The sequence below is a fragment of the Carcharodon carcharias genome, chromosome 9 (genome assembly GCF_017639515.1).
Source record: "Carcharodon carcharias isolate sCarCar2 chromosome 9, sCarCar2.pri, whole genome shotgun sequence".
In the NCBI taxonomy this organism is placed as follows: domain Eukaryota; kingdom Metazoa; phylum Chordata; class Chondrichthyes; order Lamniformes; family Lamnidae; genus Carcharodon; species Carcharodon carcharias.
In genome coordinates, this window is record NC_054475.1 from 24,418,074 (window position 1) to 24,444,616 (window position 26,543).

General features: G+C 40.8%; 1 protein-coding gene across 3 annotated transcripts in view; it reads right to left on the reverse strand.

Moving 5' to 3' along the window:
- LOC121282617 (plexin-A2-like) overlaps positions 1 to 26,543 on the reverse strand; it is a 470,357-nt gene that overhangs the window by 263,707 nt on the left and 180,107 nt on the right. For all 3 annotated transcript variants that reach the window (XM_041196398.1, XM_041196397.1, XM_041196399.1), the window contains one exon: positions 3,920 to 4,054. In XM_041196398.1, coding sequence (XP_041052332.1) covers positions 3,920 to 4,054 — 135 coding nt within the window. The remainder of the gene's footprint in view (positions 1 to 3,919; positions 4,055 to 26,543) is intronic.

Below are 26,543 nucleotides of genomic sequence, written 5' to 3' on the forward strand. Positions count from 1 at the left end.
AGATGCATATTAAGTACAAGTCAAGTATGTATTGTGTAATGTACAAGTATGGAAAATTGTAGATTATACATAAGGTCTGAGGCTGTTAGAGAAAATATATCAACTGAACATTTTTAATTGGAACTAGGTTTCAGAAAGAATAATTTTTTACTGAACAGCAAAATAGATATTTATTCTCATCATTATGCATCTTAATCCAGTTTTATTTCTCTGCATATTTTTCTGTTGTCCTTCTCTTGAGTATTAAAACAAAAGCACATCTTGTTCTAGATTTTAGTGAGCAAATGAGAAAAACACATGCTGGTGCAGGCTGGATGGGCTAAATGCCTGTTTCTGTGCTGTAACATTGTATAATCCTATCCTTTTAAGAAACATTTCCTGGGGGTTTTGCAGTTTCCATTGTTGCTGATCATTTCACAGCACTTTGATAGTAATAACCACAAGGCCACAACAGGAAACTACCCAAGTGTGATCTATTAGAGGGTTTGGATGCTCATTTAAAACTGGGGATGGAATTCACCCACTGTAGTCAGATGATTATGGGCACTAACTCCAGCAAGGATGCCCAGTTTACACTTCACACTCAGCTGCAGTGGTGTGCAATGTCGAACAAATGCTGAGAGATGTGGCATATATCAAGCCGTGGAAAGACAGGTTCATGTAGGAAGAGTGTAACCAGTTCAGAGGTCAGGTACATTGTTTTGGCATGGAATCTACCAGAGGGTAGGCTCCTTCGTAATGGGCCAATTTAAGACGTGCAACATTTAAATCAAAGTATGCAGATGCATATATCATTCTTATTCAAACGCAGTGCAAAAGCACAAGATAAAGTATGTACAGCTGGTTAAAAGTGGAATATGTAAGAAGTGCTGAATCAGTGTCAGGCTGCTTGAAGTGCTTTGTTGCAACCCTGGTGCTGTACTCACATGGAACAGTTAGAGCAGTAAATATGTTGGAGTGATGCAAGGCAAGGGAAGTCTGGTTTACAGGATATAAGCAGATTAGTCCATTTCGTTGACACCAGTGGTTATAAAGCTGACACACAACACGAGAATCCCCATGCTCTATGTCACTCTATTCAAACAGTTTTTCTGAGAAGCTAGAGCACAATGCCAGAGCCCTGAATTTAGGATATTATAATAACCAGAGGAACATAAAGTAATTAGCTGACATTTATCCTTGAATAAATATGTACAATTTCTCTCAGGACAGGATCGTCCCACATTTGCACAAAGTGCAGTAACGGGAGAGAAAAAAGTTGTTTTACCCGCCGGCCGCAATGGCAGGTTTTCACACCATTTCGTTCCATTCCCACCTGATTAACTATGCAGCCACAGGAAACATGTTGTCTTGCTTGCGGCCGACTTCCAATTTGCTCGCCATGCCATTACCTCACCACTTCCTCATGCAGTGCGCCATATTTAAACTACAGCCGTGCGCACATTTCTCAATGCTTGCAGCACAGACTGCTCTGGTGAAGACATGGTCCCAAAAGCTAAGAATAATACAGCTCCCCCCACCCCGATTCATTGATGCATCCCTGGGACGACTTCTGGATGCCATAAAGGCCCGCTGTGATGTCCTCTACCCCTGCTCTGGCTGCAAAAGGCCTAGTCTCGCCACTCTGGCTTGTGAGGAGGTGAGAGAGGTGGTCAGTGCCAATGCTGCACACCATCCAGTGTAGAAAACAGATGAATGATTTCATCTGTGTCGCCTCAGCCCTCACCATCTTGAGGCCACTTGCACAGATCAACTTGTGCCCTCACATACACCCTGGGATACCCTCCTTCCCCAGTACAGCTCTCGTCCTGCAGCCTCTTCCCTTGCCTGAGGCCACTTCTCTCCCTTCCCCAAGCAAGCCCTAGCCCTGCAGGTGTTGAAAAGCCACCCCCACCTTATAGCTGGTCTGGTAGGTAGAGACCTGCCCATGAGCCCCCCAAAAAGTGATGTGGTGCTGCCTGCGAAGCCTGGCGCTGATGACTGCGGGTGCTGCCCAAAGCAAGGGAGGGAAACAAACCTCGAAGTTCTGAGCGAAGTGCATGTCGCTTATGTACAGTTGTGAAACACGTCAGCATGTCTGGATAGTCCAGTGTGGTGGGGGGACAATTCCAGTGAGCAGGGCTTATAATGAGATGCTAAAGTGTTGAAATTAGGTTCCCAATGTGGGGCGGTGGGAAATGCGGCCTGCCATTGATGGGTGGAGCGGACGATCGCAAACTGGTTTTATGGCGGTGTGAAGCAGATTTTTGGCCTTCTCACCATATTACGTGTCCTCCGCCCGCCATGACACCCGACGCCAATGGGACCGGAAAGTTTCAGCTTTAGTCTTATATTGAAGTTTTTCCTAGTTGGTACATGAGGCATAGATAGTTTTACTCACTACTCATTTCAGTCAAGAGCTTTAAACAGTCAACCATTATGCATAGTTGGTCAAAGTATTTCCATACAAATGTGAAATGGGTTCAGAACGGAAAGCTGAGTGAAAACAGACAACTGTACATAACAGAGGGAGGAACTCTTGACAAGATAAAAATATTAGAAGCTGTTCACAACCATTGAAGGACTGTTCTGCAGCAAGGGCAGAGTTGCAGAGAGACAAAGTCAACCACGATGGGGGAGAAATTGACTTCAGCCTGCAGTTGGTTGGAATTTCACCAGATCATGAGAGCGAGAGGAATGAGCAAAGTTGATGCATTGTGCCTCAGTTAATGAAAATGGGCAAGTTGCCAGAAAATTCCTGGCAGCTTGCTGAACTGAAAGGTGGGGAGATCGCATATCAGGAATCACTGACTCCATTTAAATGCAACCTTTACCTTTTAAAGAGGAACTACACTTTGCCTGCAGATAATTCTGTTGTGAACATTAGGAACAACTGGTGATGCAAGGGCCCCCAGATTCACATATTAGATGTCCTTGTGTCGAGGATCAGTAGAAGGGAAGTGCTGTTCCCCAGAGGACTACATAGCACCCCCAAGACAAGTAGAAACACAATTGAAAAAAGGTGACTGGATAAGTCAATTACTGCAGTGTTGCATTAAGTCTGAGCTGTAAACTCAGAAAAAGGTTAATGATCTGAGTAGGATTATTAAGGTAAGGCTCCTAACTCTTACAGCAGTTATGATCTTGCTGAGCCCTACTCCACCCCTAGCACCAGTGCTCTCACAAGCCTTTCCTCCCCTGCTACCCATCACTTCACTTCAATTACAATATTCACTTCACCGAATCTCCTTCTACTGGTAATGACAAAGACTGAAGCTGCTACTGTTCTCACAGTTACTGACCTCTTCTTCCCAAGTCTTTGGAATCTTTCACACAGCTTCCACACTGTTTTACTTTGATGTGAACATGCTTAAAACACCTCACAAAATTGCCGCTAACACATGCCCTTCTTTCCTGCAGGAAAGATTAGACCACAATACATGGGAGCAGACGTGAAAAATGGGACAATGAGTTTATATCCACATTCTGTATGCCACTGGAGGAGCCGGTGCTCAACACTATAGATGGGGGTGTGGCAACTGGTGAGGTTGGAGGATATATCCCACGGGGTTTCTCCACATCTTACCTCTTACACTTCCCCTTCTCACTATCATCTCACTCTACACAAGTATCATGGATAGATGCATTTGAGCAGCCATTCATCTGCCTTTGCTTAGCTTTGCCACTAACTCGCACACACTGCAGCAATAATTCTGTTCAATTTGATATTCAGGCTCGTCAGCCTTGTTCTGCAGGTTTCATTAGGCCATTCTCAATAATTCCTTCATAAGTGTCTCTAATGTTAGGTCCATTACCAGATATGCAATCAATAGCTGTCAGTCTCAATGATTATTGTGAGTAATTAGCAACTGCAAAAACCACAGTGAAATCTTTCTTGGATAATCTCTACAAAAGGGAATATCAGTCCACCATCACTTACTTGCCGCTCCGACATGACATATAGGTACTGCTGATCTGTAGAGAAGCCCATGTCCCTGAGAATCATTCTTCCATCCACCATGACATGGACTGTCTCATAGTGACCACCACCATCAGGTGGACCATCCACACGAATCTGTTTGAGAAGAAGCAAGAAAATGTAATCATGCGCATACATCCTCACAGCCAAGATATACATTGAGCAGGTTATGGAACCTATTCTTAACCAGAAAAATTTTCAAACTTATGGACCTATTTATACCTTCAAATGTATAACCCAACTTCCAACTTAGGGCATTTTCTTCTCTGTATATATTCTGCTTATTTTCAATTTCCTTCCTTCATTTCTCCTCCCCTGAGGTTATGAATCACTCTCAGAAATCATTAAAGATAACTAAACTAAAATAATTAAACCACAATAATTAGCCCAAATTGTCATTCCTCACTTATAAACCTTGGCCACGATTGTTGAAGGGTTATTTGATCAAGTGCAGCTTCACAGTCAGGTGTAGTCTTGTCAACGTTCATGGGCTCAAACAATAGTGCTACAGAGTGAGATTCCTAGTCATTTTTTCCTCTTCGATTTCAATTTGGCTGCACCCAAGGATTAATCATTGTTCAAATGCCCTGGCTCATTTGTGCAAGGAAGCTTGCGTGAGTGTGCGCAGGGAAGGTGAGAGCGAGAGAGAGAGCGTGACAAAAAGCGAGAGTGAGAGCGCGACAAAGAGCGAGAGAGAGAGCACGACAAAGAGCGAGAGAGCGCGACAAAGAGCGAGAGAGAGAGCGCGACAAAGAGCGAGAGAGAGAGCGCGACAAAGAGCGAGAGCGACAAAGAGCGAGAGAGAGCGCGCGACAAAGAGCGAGAGAGAGAGCGCGACAAAGAGCGAGAGAGAGAGAGCGCGACAAAGAGCGAGAGAGAGAGAGCGTGACAAAGAGCGAGAGAGAGAGCGCGACAAAGAGCGAGAGAGAGAGCGATAAAGAGCGAGGGAGAGAGCGATAAAGAGCGAGAGAAAAAGAGAGATAGCGCAACAATGCCAGGGGAGGGGGGGAGGGGGAGAAAGATGTCAAGATACAAGGAGAGAGCATGAGCCAGGGAGGGGGAAAGGGGGGAGGAGATCTCATTCTCACTACTCTGTACAATGCTTCTAAATTCTTTATTTTTTGGCTTTTAACTTGTGCCACTTTTTTTCTGGTTTAATTCACAAATAGAAACAGTATGCTCTCAAATGAATGATAACTGACCTAATATGGCCATTCTGTAGCACTCAATATCCTTCATTTTGATAATCACAAACAATACATGGAAGTAAAGCAATTATAAGCTAGATTTTAAAAGTAATCCTACCAATTAGAGAGTTATTTAATAGATTAATACTTGCAGTACCACAAAAAAAGTTTCACCGATTTTACAAATATCTGTAATTAAGTTTTATTTCAAGATGAGCAGAACTTTATTCCTTCTGCAATCCACATTAAATAGGATGCAGAATACAAGCAGGTTATAATCCTAGTGCAGCAAAAGAATAGGTTGGGTGCACTATAAAAATGAATGATACTTATGAGAGAACCTGTACATGGGCAAACCATATCACACATTACACAAGCAGAATTGTTTTTACCAAATGTGTAATGAGAAGTTAATTTGATGTATCCATTAAATAAGAATTTACAGCTAAAGAGGTAGAATTGCCTGGAATGAAAACAACGGGCAAGGTGAGCACAGTGTTTACCAAACTGTTTGATGTCTAATCACGCACTTGTATTTACTGAATAGGTGTCACAAAGACATGAATTGCTGTCTAACACAAAATTATGATTGAAGCTCTAAATATGTTTTCCTTGATTCTTCCAATGTTATGAACTTCCCGCATACTGAAATGTGTTGGTTTTATAGTTCTTAATAGCAAGAGGGAACTGAAATTTACTGAGTGTACAGAAAGAAAGATTGCATTCTGGAAAAGATACAGCATTGAATCCTAACCAGAGAAGTACTAACCAGTGTATTTGTACAGAATATGACAAACTCCAAACGCAGAGGATGTGGTAGCAACAATTGTGCCCTTTGCAAATAGCCCTCATTACTATAGAATTAATTCAATTACCTGAATAAACTATGTACAGCTTTTTGATAGGCAATAAATGAATTTATCTTGATGTGACTTAACATGTCTTCGTGTGAGAAGTTACATACATTATATATTAAGTATTAATGATGGCATTCATCAAATCAAACTGTATTTCTGTGGAAAATTTCTTCAAAGAGGTATGATCAATGGTAATAGCAAACCTCTGTGTGTACAGTGCTGGGGAATTGATCAGAAGATCGAATCAAAGGGCAAGGTGGCCTTCCTGCTATGTCACTTTTCAGCAAGGGAACATGGGGAATTAGTTATGTTTAAATATTTCAACATTAGTAAATTAATTTCCTCCTAGCCATTTCCACAATAAAAACTTGTTTTGACAGTGGATGCTACTGACCTGATACAGTTTTTGCAATATATTTGCAATAAAGGTTTGCAACATGTTCCAAGTAGAAAAGTCACCTAACAAATTGGTAGTATTTTGGAAAAAAAAAATCATTTTATGCTAAACTAATATTAATTACAATTTTCTTGCATACTAATTATAAAATCCAAATCAACAACTTCATCTCATCAAGTAATCACTTCTTAGCGTAGTGTGTGAACTTTAGTTGAACTGATGAATAATCCCCTAGAATCCGTGAATAATCACTGGCACTAAATGATTATACTCCTATTTTTAATCGAATTAGCTACAGAATTTTACCTTTCTTTTGTGAATATATTCTCCAGAGAATTCTAGCAATACGCATGAGTCTTACAATTCTACTGTGTAATAAGAGGCTTAAGAGTCTCACAAAAGCAAATTAAGGTCTTACGTCAACCTTTGGAAACAGTTCACATATAGATACTTCCTGAATAGGAAGAATTGCAATCACCTTTCTCAATGCAATATTGATTGAGGGATAAAATGTGAAGCAAATGTTTTATTTGCATCTTCTATTCACACCCACCCACAATAGATTTATCCAGCAGGCTGACAGGAAAATCAACTAAAAAGAAAGATATAGCCAAAGCTATTAATGGTGAGTTGCAAATGGAGTTTTTGGCACAAATAGTGTGTCTTAAGTTAAATTAGAAATTACCAATGCAAATATATTATTCAACAAATAAATTTCACAACTAAATGGTCAGGAGTGACAGGAGTAATTTCTAAATGGCTATTGTGGATTTAATTTTTTGAGGGTAATCAGACCTGGTGACAGCCAATAGTTTTTTTGAGGGCTGTGCTACTGTGGCAAGTAATTTCAGACACTCAGCAGAGAGAATAAAAGATAACAATGGCCATGTCTATCTATGATCATCATGGCTCAGTGTTAGTACTCTCATCTCAGAAGCAGAAGATCAAGAGAGTTAATGTCCCATCCCAGAGGCTTGAGCACAAGATTTCACTGGCACTACAGTGAAATATTGAGGGAGTGTTACATTGTCAGAGACGCTGTCATTTAGATGAGCTCTTAAACCGAGACCTTGTCTGATTATTTCAGGAGGATGCAAAGATACCATGGCACAACTTGAAGAAAAGCAAAAGAATTGCTCTTCAACTGCACTTCCTCACACCATGCTTCCTGTAAGGGCTCCATTCCACTCTCCCAGTTTCTCCGTCTCCGTCGCATCTGTTCTGATGGTGCAACCTACCACACCAGTGCTCCTGACACATCCTCTTTTCCTTAATCAAGGATTCCCACCCAGAGTAGTTGACAGGCCCCTTCAACATGCCCAATCCATTTTACACACCTCTGCTTTCATCCTTCCCAGAATCATGATAGGGTTACCCTTGTCCTCACTCACCACCCCACCAACCGCCATATTCAATGGATCATCCTCTGCCATTTCTGCCAGTTCCAGCGTGATACAACCAATTCCACTTTCTTCTGATGAAAGGTCTTCAACCTGAAACGTTAACTCTGCTTCTCTCCAGAAATGCTGCCAGACCGAACGGCAGAGTTTCTCCACCTTCTTCCTTATATTTCAGATTTCCAGCATCCGCAGTATTTGGCTTCTGTAAAGGAATTGCTCCAGTATCCTAGTTGATATCTATCCCTCAACCTGCACCACCAAAAACAGGTTATCTGGTCATTTATTTCACTGCTGTTTGTAGGACCTCCCTGTCTGCATTAGTTGTCACATTTTCCTCTATCAAAACTCTTCATGATTCTGAACATCTCAATCAAATCTCCCCTTAACCTTCTCTGCTCTATAGTGTCTCCACATAACTGATGTCCCAAATTTCTGTTATCATTCTAGCAAATCTCCTCGGTAGCCTTTGCAAGGCTCTGACATCCTTTCTAAAAAGTGTGGTGCCTGGAATTGGTCTCAATACCCTAGCTGGGGCCTAACCAGAGCTTTGCAAAAGTTTAGCATTGCTTTCTTATTTTTGAACTCTATGTAGCTATTTGTTAAGCAAAGGACCCCATTTGCTTTTTTAACACCCTTCTCAACTTGTCCTACCACCTTCAAAAATTTGTGTACATACACCCGCAGACCTCTGTTCCTGCACCTCCTTTACAACTACCATTTAGCACAATATTTAAAACAATCCAGCTATACACAAACTAGGGTACTTAGGGAGCTTTTAAAAAAGAACATAAAATATCTCCTTCAGCTGCCTAATCTTTCTCTGTAAACTACTACAACAGTGCCACACTAAACAGGACTGGGTTTAGTTTAATGGACCCCTTGCAAAGAATTGTGCGGGTCTTCTTCCAATTTTCCTTTACATGCACGACAATTGAATGTGTATTTTTCAGTACAAGCCACCATACACCTGGGAGTTCTACAAAGTGTAATCACCAGCCACATGCCCCTGTTCAATAAAAAGGACAGTAGCAACTTGGATACAAAATTGGCTGAAGGATAGGAATCAGAGAGTAATGGTTAATGGGTATTTTTTGAGCTGGATGGTTTGTAGTGGAGTTCCCCAAGGGTCAGTATTGGGAGTCTTACTTTTCCTGATATTTATAAATGATCTAGATCTTGGTGTGCAGGGGACAATTTCAAAGTTTGCAGACAACACAAAACTTGGGAGAATTGTACACTGTGAGGAGCACAGTGTAGAACTTCAAAAGGGCATTGGTGGAGTGGACAGATAGGTGGCAGGTGAAGTTCAATAAAGTGTGAAGTGATACACTTTGGTACAAAGAATTTGGAGAGACAGTATAAAATAAAGGATACTATTCTAAAGGGTGTGCAAGAGCAGAGAGACCTGGATCTATGTGTAAATAAGTCATTAAAAGGTAGCAGGACAGGTAGAGAGAGCTGATTCTAAAGCATACAGCATTCTAGCCTTCATTAATAGGGGTATAGAGTACAAGAGTAGGGAGGTTATGATGAGCTTATATAAGACACTGGTTAGACCTCAGCTGGAGTATTGTGTACAGTTCTGGGCGCCACACTATAGGATGTGAACGCATTGGAGAAAGTATGCAGAACAGGTTTACGAGAATGGTTCCAGCGTTGAGACACTTCAGTTATGAGGAAAGATTGGAGAAGTTTGGACTCTTTTCCTTGGAGAGGAGAAGGCTGAGAGGACACTTGATAGAAGTTTTCAAAATCATGAGGGGTCTGGATAGAGTAGATAGGGAGAAACTTTTCCCGCTCGTAAACGGATCAAGAACCAGAGGGCACAGTTTTAAAGTGTTTTGCAAAAGAAGCAAATGTGAGGTGAGAAAAAGCTTTTTCACACAGCGAGTAGTTAGGGTTTGGAATGTACTGCTTGGAAGTGTGCTGCAGGCAGGTTCAACTGGGGCACTCAAGAGGGCATTGGACGATTATTTAAATAGAATCAACGTGCAGGGTTACGGAGAGATGGCAGGAGATTGGCACTAAGTTAAAATATTCAACCGGTGCAGACATGATGGGCTGAATGCCTCCTTCTGCACCGTAACAATTCTGTGATTCTGTGATTTTGCAATTATGATCCCATTTCAGTTATTTTTCTGCCTTCTGGGATCTTCTTCACCCCCAAGGCTTTGCTGATCTGGAGTCTATACCAAGTCCTGACTTATTACAATTGCAGCCTATGCAAAGCTATATTATCAAAGTTCATCTAAGGTCAAGTACTCTCAATGTCTGCTAACCACATCCCATCATATGCAAAAACAAACAAAGCTGTTAAGTGCAATTTGGGAAGTAATGAACAGTAATATTAAATAACCAAAGTAAATGACCACATGCATTTTAATTCTTAAGCTGTGAGCATACAGTAAGATAGGAAAAAACTACAGATCCAGAGAGGAATGATTTCCCTGATTTGGGCAAAGGGTACTGCTTCCTATGAAAACTTGTTGAAGAATGACATTTTAAGTGCCAGCCTGACAGCAACATCAAACATTAGACCATTGCAAATAAGGGGCAAGTTTGCACCCAGTCTTGATATCTGCTGCCTTCCAAAGCAAGGCTCAGATTTAAACTTCACAACGCCTAGAAACCAATAACAATCCTTCTTTGGGGGACAGGAGGTCGGGTAAGAAAAGGGAGTGACAATAGAGTTTCCATATGATTAAGCTTGTCCAAGAGCATCTGCATTAGGAGATTGAGGCCAGGCTGATCCTATGGCGGCTCAGTAATCTAATATCTGAGCCAAGTAGGTCAATCATATTCCAGGACGCTGTCACTAACTGACCAGCCAGCCTGGCTCACTGATATGGTTCAGAGAGGTAGGCACATTGCTAAGACATTTTTTTCCCCCCCAACTCACATGATTCACCAACAGGGTGCTGCTGGGCAAGAAAGGGGAAAGATATCCATGCCAGTTTTAGTTTAAGTATCGTTCATGATTGACATCTGCAAGCGCCTTCCCTCAGAATGCTTGAGTTTAAAATTCGGTTTTAAAAACTTGGCATTTTTAAATGTTTAACACAAGTCTTATCTATATTAACCAATTAGGTAATCTATAGTGCTATAGGCAAACATTGGCTTACTGCTCTGCAGGTGAGGGGATACATGTTGCAGTGGAGATTACCATTACAGTTCCAAAAATAATCCTTTCCCGCACTTTAAAGAACACAAGTTGAGATAAATATTGAAGTGCTCCTAAAAAAGGACACTTGAATCTCAGTGTGACAGAACACTAACTACCTGACCTTGAGCTTCAGTTATCCGACATGAAAAATTACTCTGGTAACTGCATTTTACAGAATCACAGAATTTTAATGGCATAGGAAGCCATACGGCCCATCGTGTCTGCACCAGTTCTCCAAATGAGCATTATGACCTAGTGTCATCATCCTGCCTTTTCCCCATACTGCTGCACATTATTTGAATAGAAAGAATCATCTAATGCCCACCTGAATGCCTTGATTGAACCTGCCGCCACCACACTAAATATTAACTGAGGAATCCTAATATAATGGTTGTCGGCTCTGAATCTTAAACATTTTCCTGGCTATAACGTCTTTGTCCTGCAATATCAATCAGCTGCTTTGAGAAGCCTGCTGACTATAATGAAAATGTTCTGTTTCACCAGTTGGGCCCTGACATTACTGCAGCCAAGTACATCAACCACTTAGAGTTAAAAACAAACTAATCAATAATTCAACAGGAAAGATGCTGAAAACATAAAACTGGTCTGTACAGCGAAGCAATAAAGTTGGGTGAAGTTAATGCCAAGCAAAGAGGAAAATTCCATTACAAACAATGCAGAGGGCTGGAAGCTGTTCATCTGGCCTCTGCTGATGGTGGTAGATGTCTAAATAGTTCAGAGCACATTTTGTACCATATTACGGGCAGGCTGAATTCATCCATCACCTTCTTTAGCCAGCATGCTTCGTCTTCAATAACATGTTTGAATTTGTGTCATAGCCACCATCATCAATCTATATTAAAAAAAAAATCCTTCTGTCTATCACATTTCGTCGATTTGATTTATCCATTAGCTGAAACCAGCAATGATGCCCTGAAGTCAATCATGATTGCCCATTTTCTGTCATATGATTGTGTACTAGTCATATCCTTACAAAATGGTTCATAAATGCACCAGATGTTTGTTTTCAGTTAGGTCACAAAGACTAAAGCCTGCAGCTAATTAATTTTATCAACACAAAGATCCAAATTTTTTTTAACCAGTTTTTTTAAAACTATAATTTGCTCTCAAAATAAGTTTAATGTTTCTTTTTGACAGACCAAAAGACTTTTCAATCTTGTGAACATTAACACGTTGCATGACTGAAACATGAATCAAGTTTCCTAACAAGCCCCATGATAACAGACAAAAGATGACGCATCAGGGTGACCCCAATGGGTTTTTAATAATTTTATGCAGATAGAAAAAATTAATTGAAGTGCCCTCTATGTGCCAATTTGAGGTTGGTCCAGACAGCTAACAGCCAATTAGCATTGCTATTATGTTAGCAATTCGATGGAAAAAGCAAAGCAGTTTCAGCAGAAATCCAACAGAATAAGGGGTACAGGCTCTGCCAGGTCTGAACATTGTTATGTCAGCCTCAGTGGAGCTGGAGCTGACATTGTATCAAAGTCCTCTAACCAGTCAGAGTGCAATCATTCTCACACCATATCTGGGAGAAATGATGGCAGGGGACAGGTAGACTGGAGGTGTTATGGTTTAGGTTCACAGGGTCAGACAAAATGAGCTGCAGATAATTGAATGACTTCATCCAAGCTTGGTGATGATGCAGGAGGATTAATAGTCTTGATGTTTAACATGCGCAGTTACTGCAGAAGCCATCTATCTGCAAAATGAAAACAATGCTAAACAAGATGCAGCATGCCAAACTAAAATTCTAATGGAATAATACTTCGAGTTTCACTGACCAAACCAGTACTGAAAGCAGATATTCAAGATTTGAGAAAGGACCCTGAATTTGAGTACCACCATCTAATGCCTCAGCTAAGCAGGAAGACTGGAGAAATGTGGGCTTGTTACTTTTTAAAGAAAGGGACGAAAAAGCCCAAGGGGAAACCACATGAATATACTTATGGCAGTAGTTTGGTTGGAAATGATAAACTTGAAATATTACATCAACATTACGAAAGGTTGAGCTTGGTGGTAGGCAAATTTAGGATGGATGTCAAAAAGTTAAGATCCTCTAAGTGATCAATAAGCATTTGAGTAGGGAAGTGAACGCATAAGAGGAATTATTTAGCAGCTTGGTAGTGTACAAATACAAGCTTCTATTTGCTGATTCATTCCATTAATGTCAATTTGGCAGATATAAAAATTTGCCTTTACGAAAAAATATATTTGGAACACAAATGGCTTTAGAAGTCACGGGGGCAGGGGGGTGGGGGAGAGAGAAAGTGAAGTAAAAAGATAATCAGTGTAAACTGTAACTGCGGAGAACACGACTTCTTCACTCCATTAGGTTATATTTTCCTCCAACAGACACTTCAACACATACAACAGGCTTCACAAAATGACATACTTTGCCCTTAAGAGGTCCCTCTGGATGAGCAGTAATTTTTGTTGCAATATCAAATCCACAGAGACTCTGCCACTAGCTTATTTCACCTGTGACATGCAACAGCCTTTGGTGACAACTGCTCCCACCTGGGCTGCTTATGAACTTCAGTCTCCAGAGGAAACAGACCTTTTCCTCATCTACTCCCACTCTCGTCATTAAATCAGCTATTAGAAGCTTATCACCATGGCAACAATCTTTGAAGCACATCTATTAAACGTCTGGCTTTAATCTAATTAATCCTCCCAGGCCATGGTGGCATTTTGGCACAAAGTCGATTGATATGACAGACATTCTGTATTCTAGTGAGTCCACACAGTGCTATTAACAGACATGTTTGCAGTATATTTCTTCAATATTCATCCTTATAAATATATCTGTGGGAATAGCAAAGAAATTGTACTGTACATCAAAATCATCGTAAGTTAGGAAAACAGGTACATTATTTTTAAAGGTACAGTAAAGCATTTTGTTTGTGAAACCTGGTTCAGGAAAACGGGGGAAATATTTGGTGCCCTCTCACCCGAGATGGGATTGGTTTTTGGGGTCTCAGGGAATCAATGGATCTGGGGAGTGGGAAAGTAGAGTTGTAGCAGAATGTCAACCATGATCATATTAAATGGTGGAGTAGGTGGGAGTTGGTGGCGTAGTGGAAACGTCACTCGGCTAGTAATCCAGCAGCCCAGGCTAAAGCTCTGGGGACATGGGTTCAAATCCCATCAAACAACTGGTGTAAATTAATAAAATATGGAATTGAAAAGTAGTCTCAGTAAATATGGAATTGAAAGCTAGTCTCAGCAATGGTGGCCATGAAGCTATCATCGATCGTTATTAAAAACAAAACATTTGGTTCACTCATATCCTTTAGGGAAGGAAATCTGTCATCTTCACCTGGCCTGGTCCACATGTGACTCCAGACCCACAGCAATATGGTCAACTCTTAAATGCCTTCTGAGATGGCCTGGCAAGCCACTCAGTTCAACACGGGAGGTGGTAGCAGAGTGATAAAGTCACTGGGCTAATAATCCAGAGGCCCAGGCAAATTCTCTGGGAACATGGGTTCAAACCCTACCACGGCAACTGGTGGAATTTAAATCGAATGAATAAAATCAGGATTAAATGCTAACCTCAGTGATGGTGGCCATTGGTAGAATTTTACATTCGGCGTGCGGGCGCATGCCTGACATGCCACAACTTACTAAGATGCGCGATGGCATCAGGATGCATGCCCATCTCACCATATATCGTTCGGCGGGCGCGCACTGGAGTCACTGCGTGCCCGCCGATAATTGAAAGGCCTATTAAGGCCATTAATGAACCAATTAACTTCAAATTTACGTTGCCGTCTAACCTAACCGTTGGCGGGGGCGAAAAGGCCAAGCGGCCTTTACGTTTTTTAGGAAACCTCATCCACGAGTGGGATGAGGTTTCCTAAACCTATTACAAATTAAGTAAAAACTTCCTTTTGGCAGTAAAAAAAATGTCATCTCATGTGACACAATCACATGAGGGGTCATGTTTCATTAAATTTTTAATGTCTTTAATAATTTTTTTTAAAAAGCACTTCAATCTCCCTGAGGCAGCTCCCTGGAGCCGATCGCGGGCAATGGTTGGCTCCACAACCGCCCCCGCCAAATGGAAAATCCTGCCCCATGAAATTATCCTGCCCCAAATTATCAATTGTTATAAAAAACCCATCTGGTTCACTAATGCCCTTCAGGGAAGAAAATCTGCCATCTTTAACCGGTCTGGCCTACATGCGACTCCAGACCCACAACAATGTGGTTGACTCTTAACTGCTCTCTGAAATGGCAGAGCAAGCCAATCAGTTTAAGGGCAATTTGGGATGGCGCAACAAATGCTGGCCTTGCCAGAAACGCCCACATCCTATGAAAAAATAAAATTACTCCTGCTCCTACTTTGTGTTATGTGATGACAGAAATGGGGCTGTGGTGCTCCAAAACCAGTTGGGAATGACCTCCTCTCCCTCCACACGCCCACGCACCACCATTTATATCACTCTGGCCACTGCAATCTTCCCACATGTCTATGTTTGGGAGGCCAGGGACTGGTATCACCCAATTTAATGTGCAAATGGAGGTACTGCGACTGACGTACGATCTCAATTAGCATTGAGGGTAGTACTGGGTGGACTGTCTGCAATGCGTTGGAATCCAGCTAGGGACCCACCAGTTACTTTGCTGCATTTTTAGTGGGGCCATGAGGAACAGGGCAGTGGCTCACTGGGCTCCACAAAAAAAAACAGGGCATCTGTTATTTTTGCAGAAGTGAGTGGGTGGACGCAGAGGATCACTTCATATGATCATAAGAAATAGGAAGGGGCGGCCATTCAGCCCATCAAACCTGTTTGCCATTCAATAGATCATGGCTGATCTGATTTTGGCCTTAAATCCACTTTCCTGCCTGCCCCCTTAACCCTAGACTCCTTTGTAGATCAAATATCTGTTCAATTCAGCCTAGAATATATTCAATGACCCAGCCTCCATTGTTCCCTGGGGAAGAGAATTCCGAAGGCTAATGACCCACAGAGAAGAAATTCCTCATCGCCATCATAAATGGGAGACATCTTATTTTTACAATGTGCCCCCTAGTCCTAGATTCTCCCACAAGAGCAAACATCTTCTCAGCATCTACCCTGCCTACCGTATATATGTTATCTTACATGTTTCACTAAGATCACCTTCTAAATTCCAATGAGTATAGGCCCAACCTGCTCAACCTTTCCTCATAATACAAGCCCTTGATTCCAGGAATCAGCCTAGTGAACCTTCTCTGAACTGCTTCCAATGCAAGTGTGCCCTCCTTAAGTAAGGAGGCCAAACTGTGCACAGTATTCCAGGTACAGTCTCACTAATGCCCTGTACAGTTGTAACAAGATATCTCTACTTTTATAATCCATCCTCTTTGCACTAAAGGCCAACATTCCATTTGCCTTCCTAATTACTTGCTGTGCCTGCCTGCTAATTTTTTGTGATTCATGGAAAAGAACACCCTGATCCCTCTGTACTACAACATTCTGGAGCCTCTCTCTATTTAAATAATATTCTGCTTTGCTATTCTTCCTGTCCAAATGAACCACCTCAGATGAAGTATAATGTGGGAAATTCTAACAAATCTTTGCCCAGTGACTTAATTTATCTATATATGGGTAGATTATCCTTCACACAACTTGCTTTCCCACCTATCTTCATATCGTCAGCAAATTTGGCTACAATACAGTCGGTCCCTTCATCCAAGTCATTAAATAGATGGTAAATAGCTGAGGCCCCTGCACTGGTCCCTCTGGCAGTGCACTAGTTACAGACTGCCAACTTGAAAATAACTCCTTTATCCCAACTCTGTTTCCTATTAGTAAGCTAATATCCATCCTCTATCCATGTTAATGTATCACCCCCAACACGATGAGCTCATTATATAGCATTTTATTCCCCTTTAGAAATCCAAATCAATTACATTTACTGGTATCCCTTCATCCACCCTTGTTGTTACACCCTATAACTCTAACAAGTTTGTCAAACATGATTTCCCTTTCACAAAACCGTGTCTCTGCCTGATTGCATTATGATTTTCTAGATGTCCTGATACTACCTCCTTAATAATGGATTCTAGCATTTTCCAATTTTAGACTAACACCTGCAGTTTACAGCTTTCTGTTTCCCTTCTTTCTTGACCAGAGTTGTTACATTTATGGTTTTCCAATATGGTGGGACCTTTCTAGAATATAAGGAATTTTGGAAGATTACAACCAATGCATCCATTACCTTTTCAGCTACTTCCTTTAAGATCCTAGGATACAGGCCATTAGGTCCAGGATACTCATCAGCCTTTAATGCTATTAGTTTTCCCAGTACTTTTTCTCTCATGATCATGATCATTTTAAATTGCCTCCCCCCCCCCACCCCAAACCCCACACCTGCAAAATTTTGCCTCTTAATTTTCCACTATTCTTGGGATGCTTTTTGTGTCTTCTACAGTGAAGACAGAAACAAAATACTTGTTCAAAGTCTCTGCCATTTCCTTGTTTCCCATTATTAATTCTCAGTCTTACCCTCTAAGGGACCAACACTTACTTTAGCTACTTTCTTCCTTTTATGTACTTGTAGAAGCTTTTATTGTTTTTATATCTCTTGCTAGTTCTCGCTCATACTCTAATTTCTCTCCATTTTTTTAGTAACCCTTTGCCAGTTTCCAAAACGTTCCCAATCTTCTGACCTACCCCCCTAACCTTTGCAGTATTGTACATCTTTTCTTTCAATTTGATACCATCCTTAACTTCCTTAGTTAGCCACAGATGATGCATCCTTCTCATATTCTCTTTAGTTCTAAATGGAATATATCTTTGTTGAAGGTTATGAATTATCTCTAACTGCTTCTCTACCATCTTAGCTTTTAACCTATTACTTCAATCAACTTTAGCCAACTCTGTTTTTATACCCTTGTAACTGCCGTTATTAAGCTTGAACAATCCGGTGTCCGACAACCCCAACCACCCACTCACCTCAACCGTTCTACGTTCCACTGAACAAGAGACCAGTCAATATTGCAGCAGTCCAGGACAGCTGGTCTGCCTCATTTGTTTCCTGCTCACTGATGGAAGGCTTACAAGGCCCAGCCAGCAAAACGGAGTGGGCCTCTTGCTGGGAATATCAGTCAGCCAGTCAAAACACTTGGCTGGCTGACTGCTCGATATTCGCACTACTGGGGGAGGAGTGGGGGGGTGTTGGTGGTGCTGCGGGCAGGGTAAGAATCCACCCTGTCTCTATATCATCTTCGATCAGTTGAGCAGGTACCAAAAGCAAAATAAAAACTCCACAAAGTATAATAATCATCAGAAATAATCATCATCCTCCTCCGCCCCAAAACAAACTACCTTAACATGGTGGTAATCATGTTGTAATCAAAAAGAGATTAAAGAGACTGCATCTAACAGGCTTGATTCTAATTTAGTGAAAGGAGTGAGAATATGTCTTAAGCAAATGCAAGTTACTGTAATGGCAGGCTCAGAATTCTAATACATTGCACCATAACCACCTCGGAATTAATGGGCTTGTAGCACAATGAGGTAGTTATTTACAGTAATAGCCTACTTAACATTTTCAGCATTAACAGGCCATGTTTACAAGAAGAAGAAATTGTTCAATACTGTAAAATCTGCTGGGCTAAAAGGTTTTGACTTAATTAATTAGGATTTACACATATAGCCTAGCCCTCTATAAACAGGGGAGTGAGTTATGAGGAGAGAACTGTACAGTATCTGAGCAGGGCCAAGGTAAAGCTTCCCGATAGGTTATAAGAATCAAAGGTCTGATTGGCATAATCCACCTTTTTAGTGTAAACCTAAGGTACAGTATTTGAAGCTGCTCCTTGATCCAGATATACCGTTAGTATTTACTGTGCATCAACTACTGACAGCTGAACACATTGTAAGGTCAAACCTAAAGCACTAAGGAAATAATCTCCAACAGATTACAGATATTTCCTGTATGCAGGAGAGTGAACTTCTCATAGTCTCTATCATGGTAGGAAGCAACTGTGCTTAACTGTAGCAAAATAAGAATTATTGCTGTAACTGCCAAATGACCAAGAGTTTTGAAACCACATAAAATACTACAAATACATTCCCATGCAACTGCACAAAGAGAAATTTTGGACATAAGAAACAGGAGGAGTAAGCTTTAAGACCCCTCGAGCCTGCTCTGCCACTTAGTAAGACCATGGCTGAATTTCAACATCAACTCCACTTTCCTACCCTATCCCTTGATTCCTGCATTGCCCAAAAATCTATCAATCTCAGCTTTGAATGTGCTCAGCGACCGAGCATTCACAGCGCTCTGATGTAGAGAATTCCAAAGATTCACAACCCTCTGAATGAAGAAATCTCTCATCTCAGACTTAAATGGGAAGCTCCTTATCCTGAGGCTATGCCTAGTTCTAGACTTTCCAATCAAGGGAAATAGCCTTTTAGCTTCCACTGTCAGATTCAGTTGTGATGAAAGGTCATCCACCTGAAACATCAGCTCGGTTTCTCTCTTCATAGATGCTGCCAACCTACTAAGCATTTCAAGTATTTTCTGTTTTTATTGCAATCATCTGCTTTTAATCTAATGCTATCCATAACTTATTTAGATAGCCAGGATTGTGCCACTTTTCCAGTGGAATTTTTATTCTTCAAATTGGTAATTATAAATGATTTCTTAAATTGCTCACCATTGTTTACGTCTTTTAAATTAACTTCCTAATTTACCTCGGCCAACTCAACCATTGCACAATTATTATTGGCTTTGCTTAAGTTTAAGACCCGAATTTCGAACTAGCCACATCACTCTCAAACTTGAAATGAAATTCCGTATAATTATAACTATTCCCTAGAGGTTCCTTTATGATAAAGATTACTAATTAACACAATACAAAATACTGGGCCTAAAATAGGCTATTTCTTGGTTAGTTCTTCGAATATTGTTCTAGAAAATTGTCTCAAATGCGTTACACAAACTTGTCCTCCAAGCATCTTCTGTCCATTTGGCATGCCCAGTCGGCAAGATTAAATTCCTAGATAAAAGAAAAATACTGCAGGTGCTGGAATCTGAAATAAAAACAGAAAACACTGGAAAAACTCAACAGGTCTGGCACCATCTGTGGAGAGAGAAACAGAGTTAACGTTTCGAGTCTGTATGACTCTTCTTCAGAGCTAAAGAGAGGTAGGGTTAAACTCCTACTCTATTATTATGAAAGAAGAAAATTGATAATGTCTCTCCCTCCTATTCCATGCTTCTAAGCGATTTGTGCCAATGTGAACCAATTTAGTGGTATTGTGAACCAATTTAATGGTATAGTGAACCAATTTAATGGTATTTTTATTTTTCTTCCTCTCCATTTTCTCTCCTTCTGTAAGGCTTGTTTACTTCTTGCTGAGATTTAATGGACTCCCAACTCCTCCTCCTGATGCTTCACAAAAAATACCATTATTCACATGTACACCACCATAATGAATGTCACCTGACTGTTGCTGCACAGTGGTCAAGACTGGGAGGCCTGGCTGATCTTTCCTCTTCCAACCCGAGGTGCTGTAGTGAAATATAGTACCCCTGCTGTGGAAACAAGCTAATTCAGCACAGAAAGAGGAGAGATAATGGTGTCATTATGCTACATAACACTTTCAGAAGCTGTAGCCTGAAATGATAGATGCCTGCATTGCCGGTAGCAATAGTCAGGGGCCTGCAGTCACCACATTACTGCGCAGTTGCTGGACCCAAGGCTGCTATAATAGTGCCATTAAAGACTACTGTAGAATAAAATATCTGCTAAAATATATGCAACCCCCATTCCATTGTAATTCTAAAACAGCAGGGCTTCCTGCATAAGAGACCAAATACATTTTCTGTAATCAATTATAATTGGAGAAAAGCACAGAGTCTGAAAATACACACATTGCTGAACACTAACAATTTAATTTTGTTTCTAAAACGAAGCTGATGCCTCTAAGAAAATACATCATCTCAAGACTGAAAGTATTCATCATCAGCTTCACTTAGAACATAGATAATTGTCTAAAATACCCACATATTTTCAAAAGGTAGTAGTAGAACTTCTTCATTAGTCACAAGTCCCAATTACAGGTGTGCACTGCACAGCAACCTGTTACAATCCATACCACAGGAGTACTGGTTACTAAACAGAGGCAACTCATACTGATCCACTTACTGGACAATACAGCCATACTCTTAAAACAACTTAGGTGTTTAAAATAATACAATGTGAACATTTAAAAGAAAAATATTTTGCATTCATACAGCACCTTTCATATTCACAAGATGCCCAAAAATGCTTCACAGCCAATGAATACTTCATTTAAGTGCAGTCATTGCTTTTATGCACACCAAATACAGCAGCCAATTAAGTGCACAGCAAGATTCCACAAACAGCAATAAAATTAAAGATAGTTTTAGTGGGTTGGCTGAGAGATAAATATTGCCCAGTACATTAGGAAAACAACTCGGCTCTTTGAATAGTTCTATGGGATCTTTTTATTCCAACCCAAAAAGGCAGGCAATGCCCAAGTTTAACATCACATCTTAAAGATGCCAACTCTGCCAGTGCAGCACACACTTTCAGTATTACAATAAAGTACTACTCTAGGTTATATGCTCAAGTCTCAAGACTGGAGCTTTAATTCACAACCTTTGGTTGGAAGTTCATGGGGCCAATTAGCTCAGTTGGCTAGATGGCTAGCTTGTGGTTCAGAATAAAAAACGGATAAGGGGGTCCTTCTCAGGATGGCAGCCGGTGACTAGTGGAGTTCCGCAGGGGTCAGTGTTGGGACCACAACTTTTTACTTTATACATTAATGATCTAGATGAAGGAACTGAGGGCATCCTGGCTAGGTTTGCAGATGATACAAAGTTAGGTGGAGGGACAGGTAGTATTGAGGAGGTGGGGAGGCTGCAGAAGGATTTGGACAGGTTAGGAGAATGGGCAAAGAAGTGGCAGATGGAATACAATGTGGGGAAGTGTGAGGTCATGCATTTTGGTAGGAAGAAAAGAGGCATAGACTATTTTCTAAAGGGAGAGAGAATTCAGAAATCTGGAGTGCAAAGGAACTTGGGAGTCCTAGTGCAGGATTCTCTTAAGGTTAACTTGCAGGATGAGTCGGTAGTTAGGAAGGCAAATGCAATGTTGGCATTTATTTCGAGAGGACTAGAATATAAAAGCAGGGATGTGCTGCTGAGGCTTTACAAGGCTCTGGTCAGACCACATTTAGAATATTGTGAGCAATTTTGGGCCCCGTATCTCAGGAAGGATGTGCTGGCCCTGGAGAGGGTCCAGAGGAGGTTCACGAGAATGATCCCAGGAATGAAAGGCTTAACATATGAGGAACATTTGAGGACTCTGGGTCTATACTCGATGGAGTTTAGAAGGATGAGGGGGACCTGATTGAAACTTACAAGACATTGAAAAGCCTGGATAGAGTGGACGTGGGGAAAATGTTCCCATTATCAGGAGAGACTAGGACCTGAGGGCACACCCTCAGAGTAAAGGGAAGACCTTTTAGAACAGAGATGAGGAGAAACTTCTTTCGCCAGAGAGTGGGGAATCTATGGAATTCGTTGCCACAGAAGGCTGTGGAGGCCAGGTCATTGAGTGTATTAAAGACCGAGATAGATAGGTTTTTGATTGGTAAGGGGATCAAAGGTTACGGGGAGAAGGCGGGAGAATGGGGTTGAGAAACTTATCAGCCAAGATTGAATGGCGGAGCAGGCTCGATGGGCCGAAGGGCCTAATTTCTGCTCCTATGTCTTATGGTCTTAAAACCAACAGCACAGGTTTGACTCCTGTTCTGGCCAAGGTAGACTTAGGACGTGCCTCCTTGCCTTGCCCCCAGGAGTGGAAGGCAATGGCAAACTACCACTGACAAAAACTGCCAAGAAAACAGCGCAGGGTGAAGCATCAGCAGAAAATGAGCCAAGGACCTGCCATCGGGCAGAGCACACATGAATGAATGAAACAAGTAGCACTTTCACCTCTTAAACAATGAACCAAACTGACACAAAGAATCACAGAAAAAATGCCACCAAGTCTAAGCTGGTAATGTATATTTTTAAAAAAGCATCTTCTTGGAATGAAGAATTGTTCCAGCAGTTGCAGATTGGCAAGAACAGACAGACTGTAAATAACCTGAAAATAGAAGAATTATGATCATTTTGAACGTCGATTAAATCAAAGTGAACCCTCAACACTAACTCTGATTTTAATCTAGCCTGCTTGGTGGATTTGGATTGAATCTCTTTCAGACTCCATCCAATTTTACTCTCCAGTGAAATCAGTGGATATTAAATTCGAGTGGGATGGGATCCAGCCCTAACCCCTCCCATTTTCACCAGTCAGTATAGATTAAAATCTGGGCTTTAGTTAAACTGGTTGAAAAAAAAAATCACACTTCAATCAAAATCCATTCTCTTCATTTCTGCTGCATTCCTTGAAGTGAAATCAGTTTTTAAACTTTGCTTCGATCAAGTCCATCAAATTGATTGCATCTGACATTATTATTGGTCAGTCTTCAAAGTACTTTTTGTATTGGTATCTGCAGCAATTCTCTTATATAAGCACATTCATTTATTCCAGATTCTTATGAGGTTAGCATCATTGTAGCCTTCTTAATATAACAGAAGCAGCAGAGCAGTTCTGAAGCTTAGGAAAGCCAGAGGACAAATTTTGTGCTGTGACGTACATTTATGTCCTGTCACAAAGCATCACCATTACCTTACTGGCTTTTATGTTGCCAAGCAACAGCAAAAGGTTAGTGGGATGTCAACAGTATGCAGAGCAAAACTAGCACAAATCCTGTGCCTCTTCAGGTAAATGAATAAATAAATTCAACGCAAGCAAAGTTTTTTTCCACAAAATAATGTGAATTGTCCATTAATTAAGCCATTTAAATGCTGTAAAATAATAGAAGAGGATGGGAGTGCAGGGAGAAAAAAAATTAGCCAAACATCCAAACTGAGGCAACATCCAAGTCACAGGAGTGCACTGTGACCTCCACCTCGTGAGAGGTTATAAGTCAAACTCTACTTTTAGGTTTCATTTTACAACAGATTTATCTCAAGTGCATTTCAAACACTAACAAGGTCATTGTCTCAGCCCCAGGCTAAACAGTGTCAAAAAAAGAGACGATAGACTAACTGGCAGTGCTGCCAACTACAGACACAACTATTAGAATCAGGGTGCACAATTACAATTTGGTAGAATCAATTGCTGGCATCAATTATTCCACACAAATATCATGGGCAATCGTCCATTAACAAGTTCCACGTTGTATAGCTCAGCGCAGCCTAGCAGTGTATGAGATTGTCTTTTAGGAAAATATTGTACATTACAACAGTGACAACATTACAAAAGTGCTTCATTGGTTTTAAAGCACTTTGGAATGTTCTGAAAGACACCACATAATTGCAAATTATTTCTTAGCACTTCTGCAAAGACACGGAACGTGAGTTTTGAGACTCTTCTTGCCTACATGACTTGATTGAAACATTTGGGGAAGTGGGAGAAAAGAAAAGGAATTCAAAGCATATCTGCTATTTTACAGGTCTGCATTAAGGAACACTTGCTAGATGAAAGGTAGAGTTGGTCAAATGTGGATTCCTGCAAGAAATGATGAGTGGATGGATGGAATACTTTCAATTGTTCTTCCAGCCAACCATGTAACTGTAGCAAAAGAGACTGTTCCAAATCACCCGATGGTATGAATAGCAAGTGAGGCAAGGTGGGGGGGTGGGGTGGTGCTGGTTTAGCTGGGAATTCCCGAGCAGCACCATACTGGCTTGAGATAGAAAACGCCCAAACAATTTAATTGGGAAGTTATTGATATAAGTGCTAGTCTCTCCTCTTAGTGGTCAGAGTTTCTCCCATTGAGAGCCGTGCCCATATTTTTCAATTATTAACTGTAAGGTAATGGAACGCAACATGTAGCACTGCCTCATGATGATCTGAGCCAGATATTCATTTTTTTTAAAAACATGCAGTCCACATTTTTCCAAAGTTTTTGAAGGTGAACTGAGAAGACACTTGGTAAAAGAGGATTCATTAAGCTCCTAAACATACAGATTTACTTATTTCAATCAATATAACCTTTCTTGTGTAATGTAGCTTCCTGATACACCTACAATTATCAAGGGAAGACAAGGTTTCAATAGTGGGTCATTAGAACTGTATCAAAGCAAAGATAGTTCTCATTTCCCCATGTATTATTACATAGATATCTGGACGGAGGGGACGACAGAAGCATTTTATGGTAAAAACATTCCAACTACGGATGTTAGAATAGTTATCCAGGCTTACTTTTAGAAATTGAAGAGTCATGCACGGAGCAGGTGCCAAGGCAAATTGAGAGTATACATATTTCACTCTGGTGTCTTGTATTCTGGTTAAATGGGTTCTGTACTCAGTACTGGGATGAAGTGATTCAAACACAGACTGACAGCTTGGTGCAGAGTGCAGTAGAACAGCGAGTGCTGCTGCCTAGAATGATGTAATGCTCATATCTTGCAGGGGCAAAGATTAAATGCCAAATTAAATTAGAAATATTTCAAGTTTTGAACTCCGATTGTAGAACTATTGCATAGGCTCAAACACATATAATGGCAGAAAGATAAATTTTAAAATTATCCCTAAAGCCGGAAGAGTTATTTTAAAAATGTACGTGTTTATCTTATTGCAAATCTCTCAAAGTGACTCAAAAGATTTTACATTTAATTAAAATGATGCACGTTAAGTACTCAAGTCCTTTGAAGGCTGTGTTACTCCAGTGCTTCTTCATCCAAATCTAACTGCAGCAAGGTTTTACTGATCCCACCTTGTAAATGGTCTGTTCATTGGTACTGAGCATTTTTACATATTCAACACTCAAACCTATTGAAAAATGATTGCAGATGTTCTCAGAACATCTGCATAATTTGAAAGCTACAAAGGAAATTCAGAACCAAAAAGATTTAATGAGCAGTGAAGAAAAATGGTTTTCAATAGACCCTTTTGTCTTTGGTCTGTTTCAGAATGGGAGTCACAAAATTAAAGCTGCAACACCCATTTGTCAATTTCATAACCTACGATTTAACTAATCAGTGCTCTCTTTGTTCCGGGATAAAATTAGAAGTGGAACAATCAGTGGATAGATTGTTACAATCAAATTTATACTGAAGGGGAGAAAAAAAAATCACCAGGGTAGTCCAATTAGAGAAACTCAAAACAGATGCCTTAGTGTAAAAAAAGAAAGGATGGGGGTAGAAAGGTTATACAGTGTTACTGGTCTGAAACCAGTAGCTGCAGAGCACAGCTTGCACGCAGCAGAGAGCTCTGGCGTTGAATGTTTACTTGTATTCCCGGAGCTCCACACCCCTATGGTATTTTTTTTGCAATGTTTTGAGAGCATCCACATGCTGGCATAAAAAAATTATGCTGAGTACATATAATGAATGCCCACGAGATTCAACCACATCTGAAAGCTGGCTGCATAGCTTAAAGGAGTTATGCCCTTTTTGGTGTCAAGTTCAAGTTGTATTGAGTTGGCCTTTCCAGGAGGATTGCTGGCTGTTGTTTGTGTTGAAGTTCT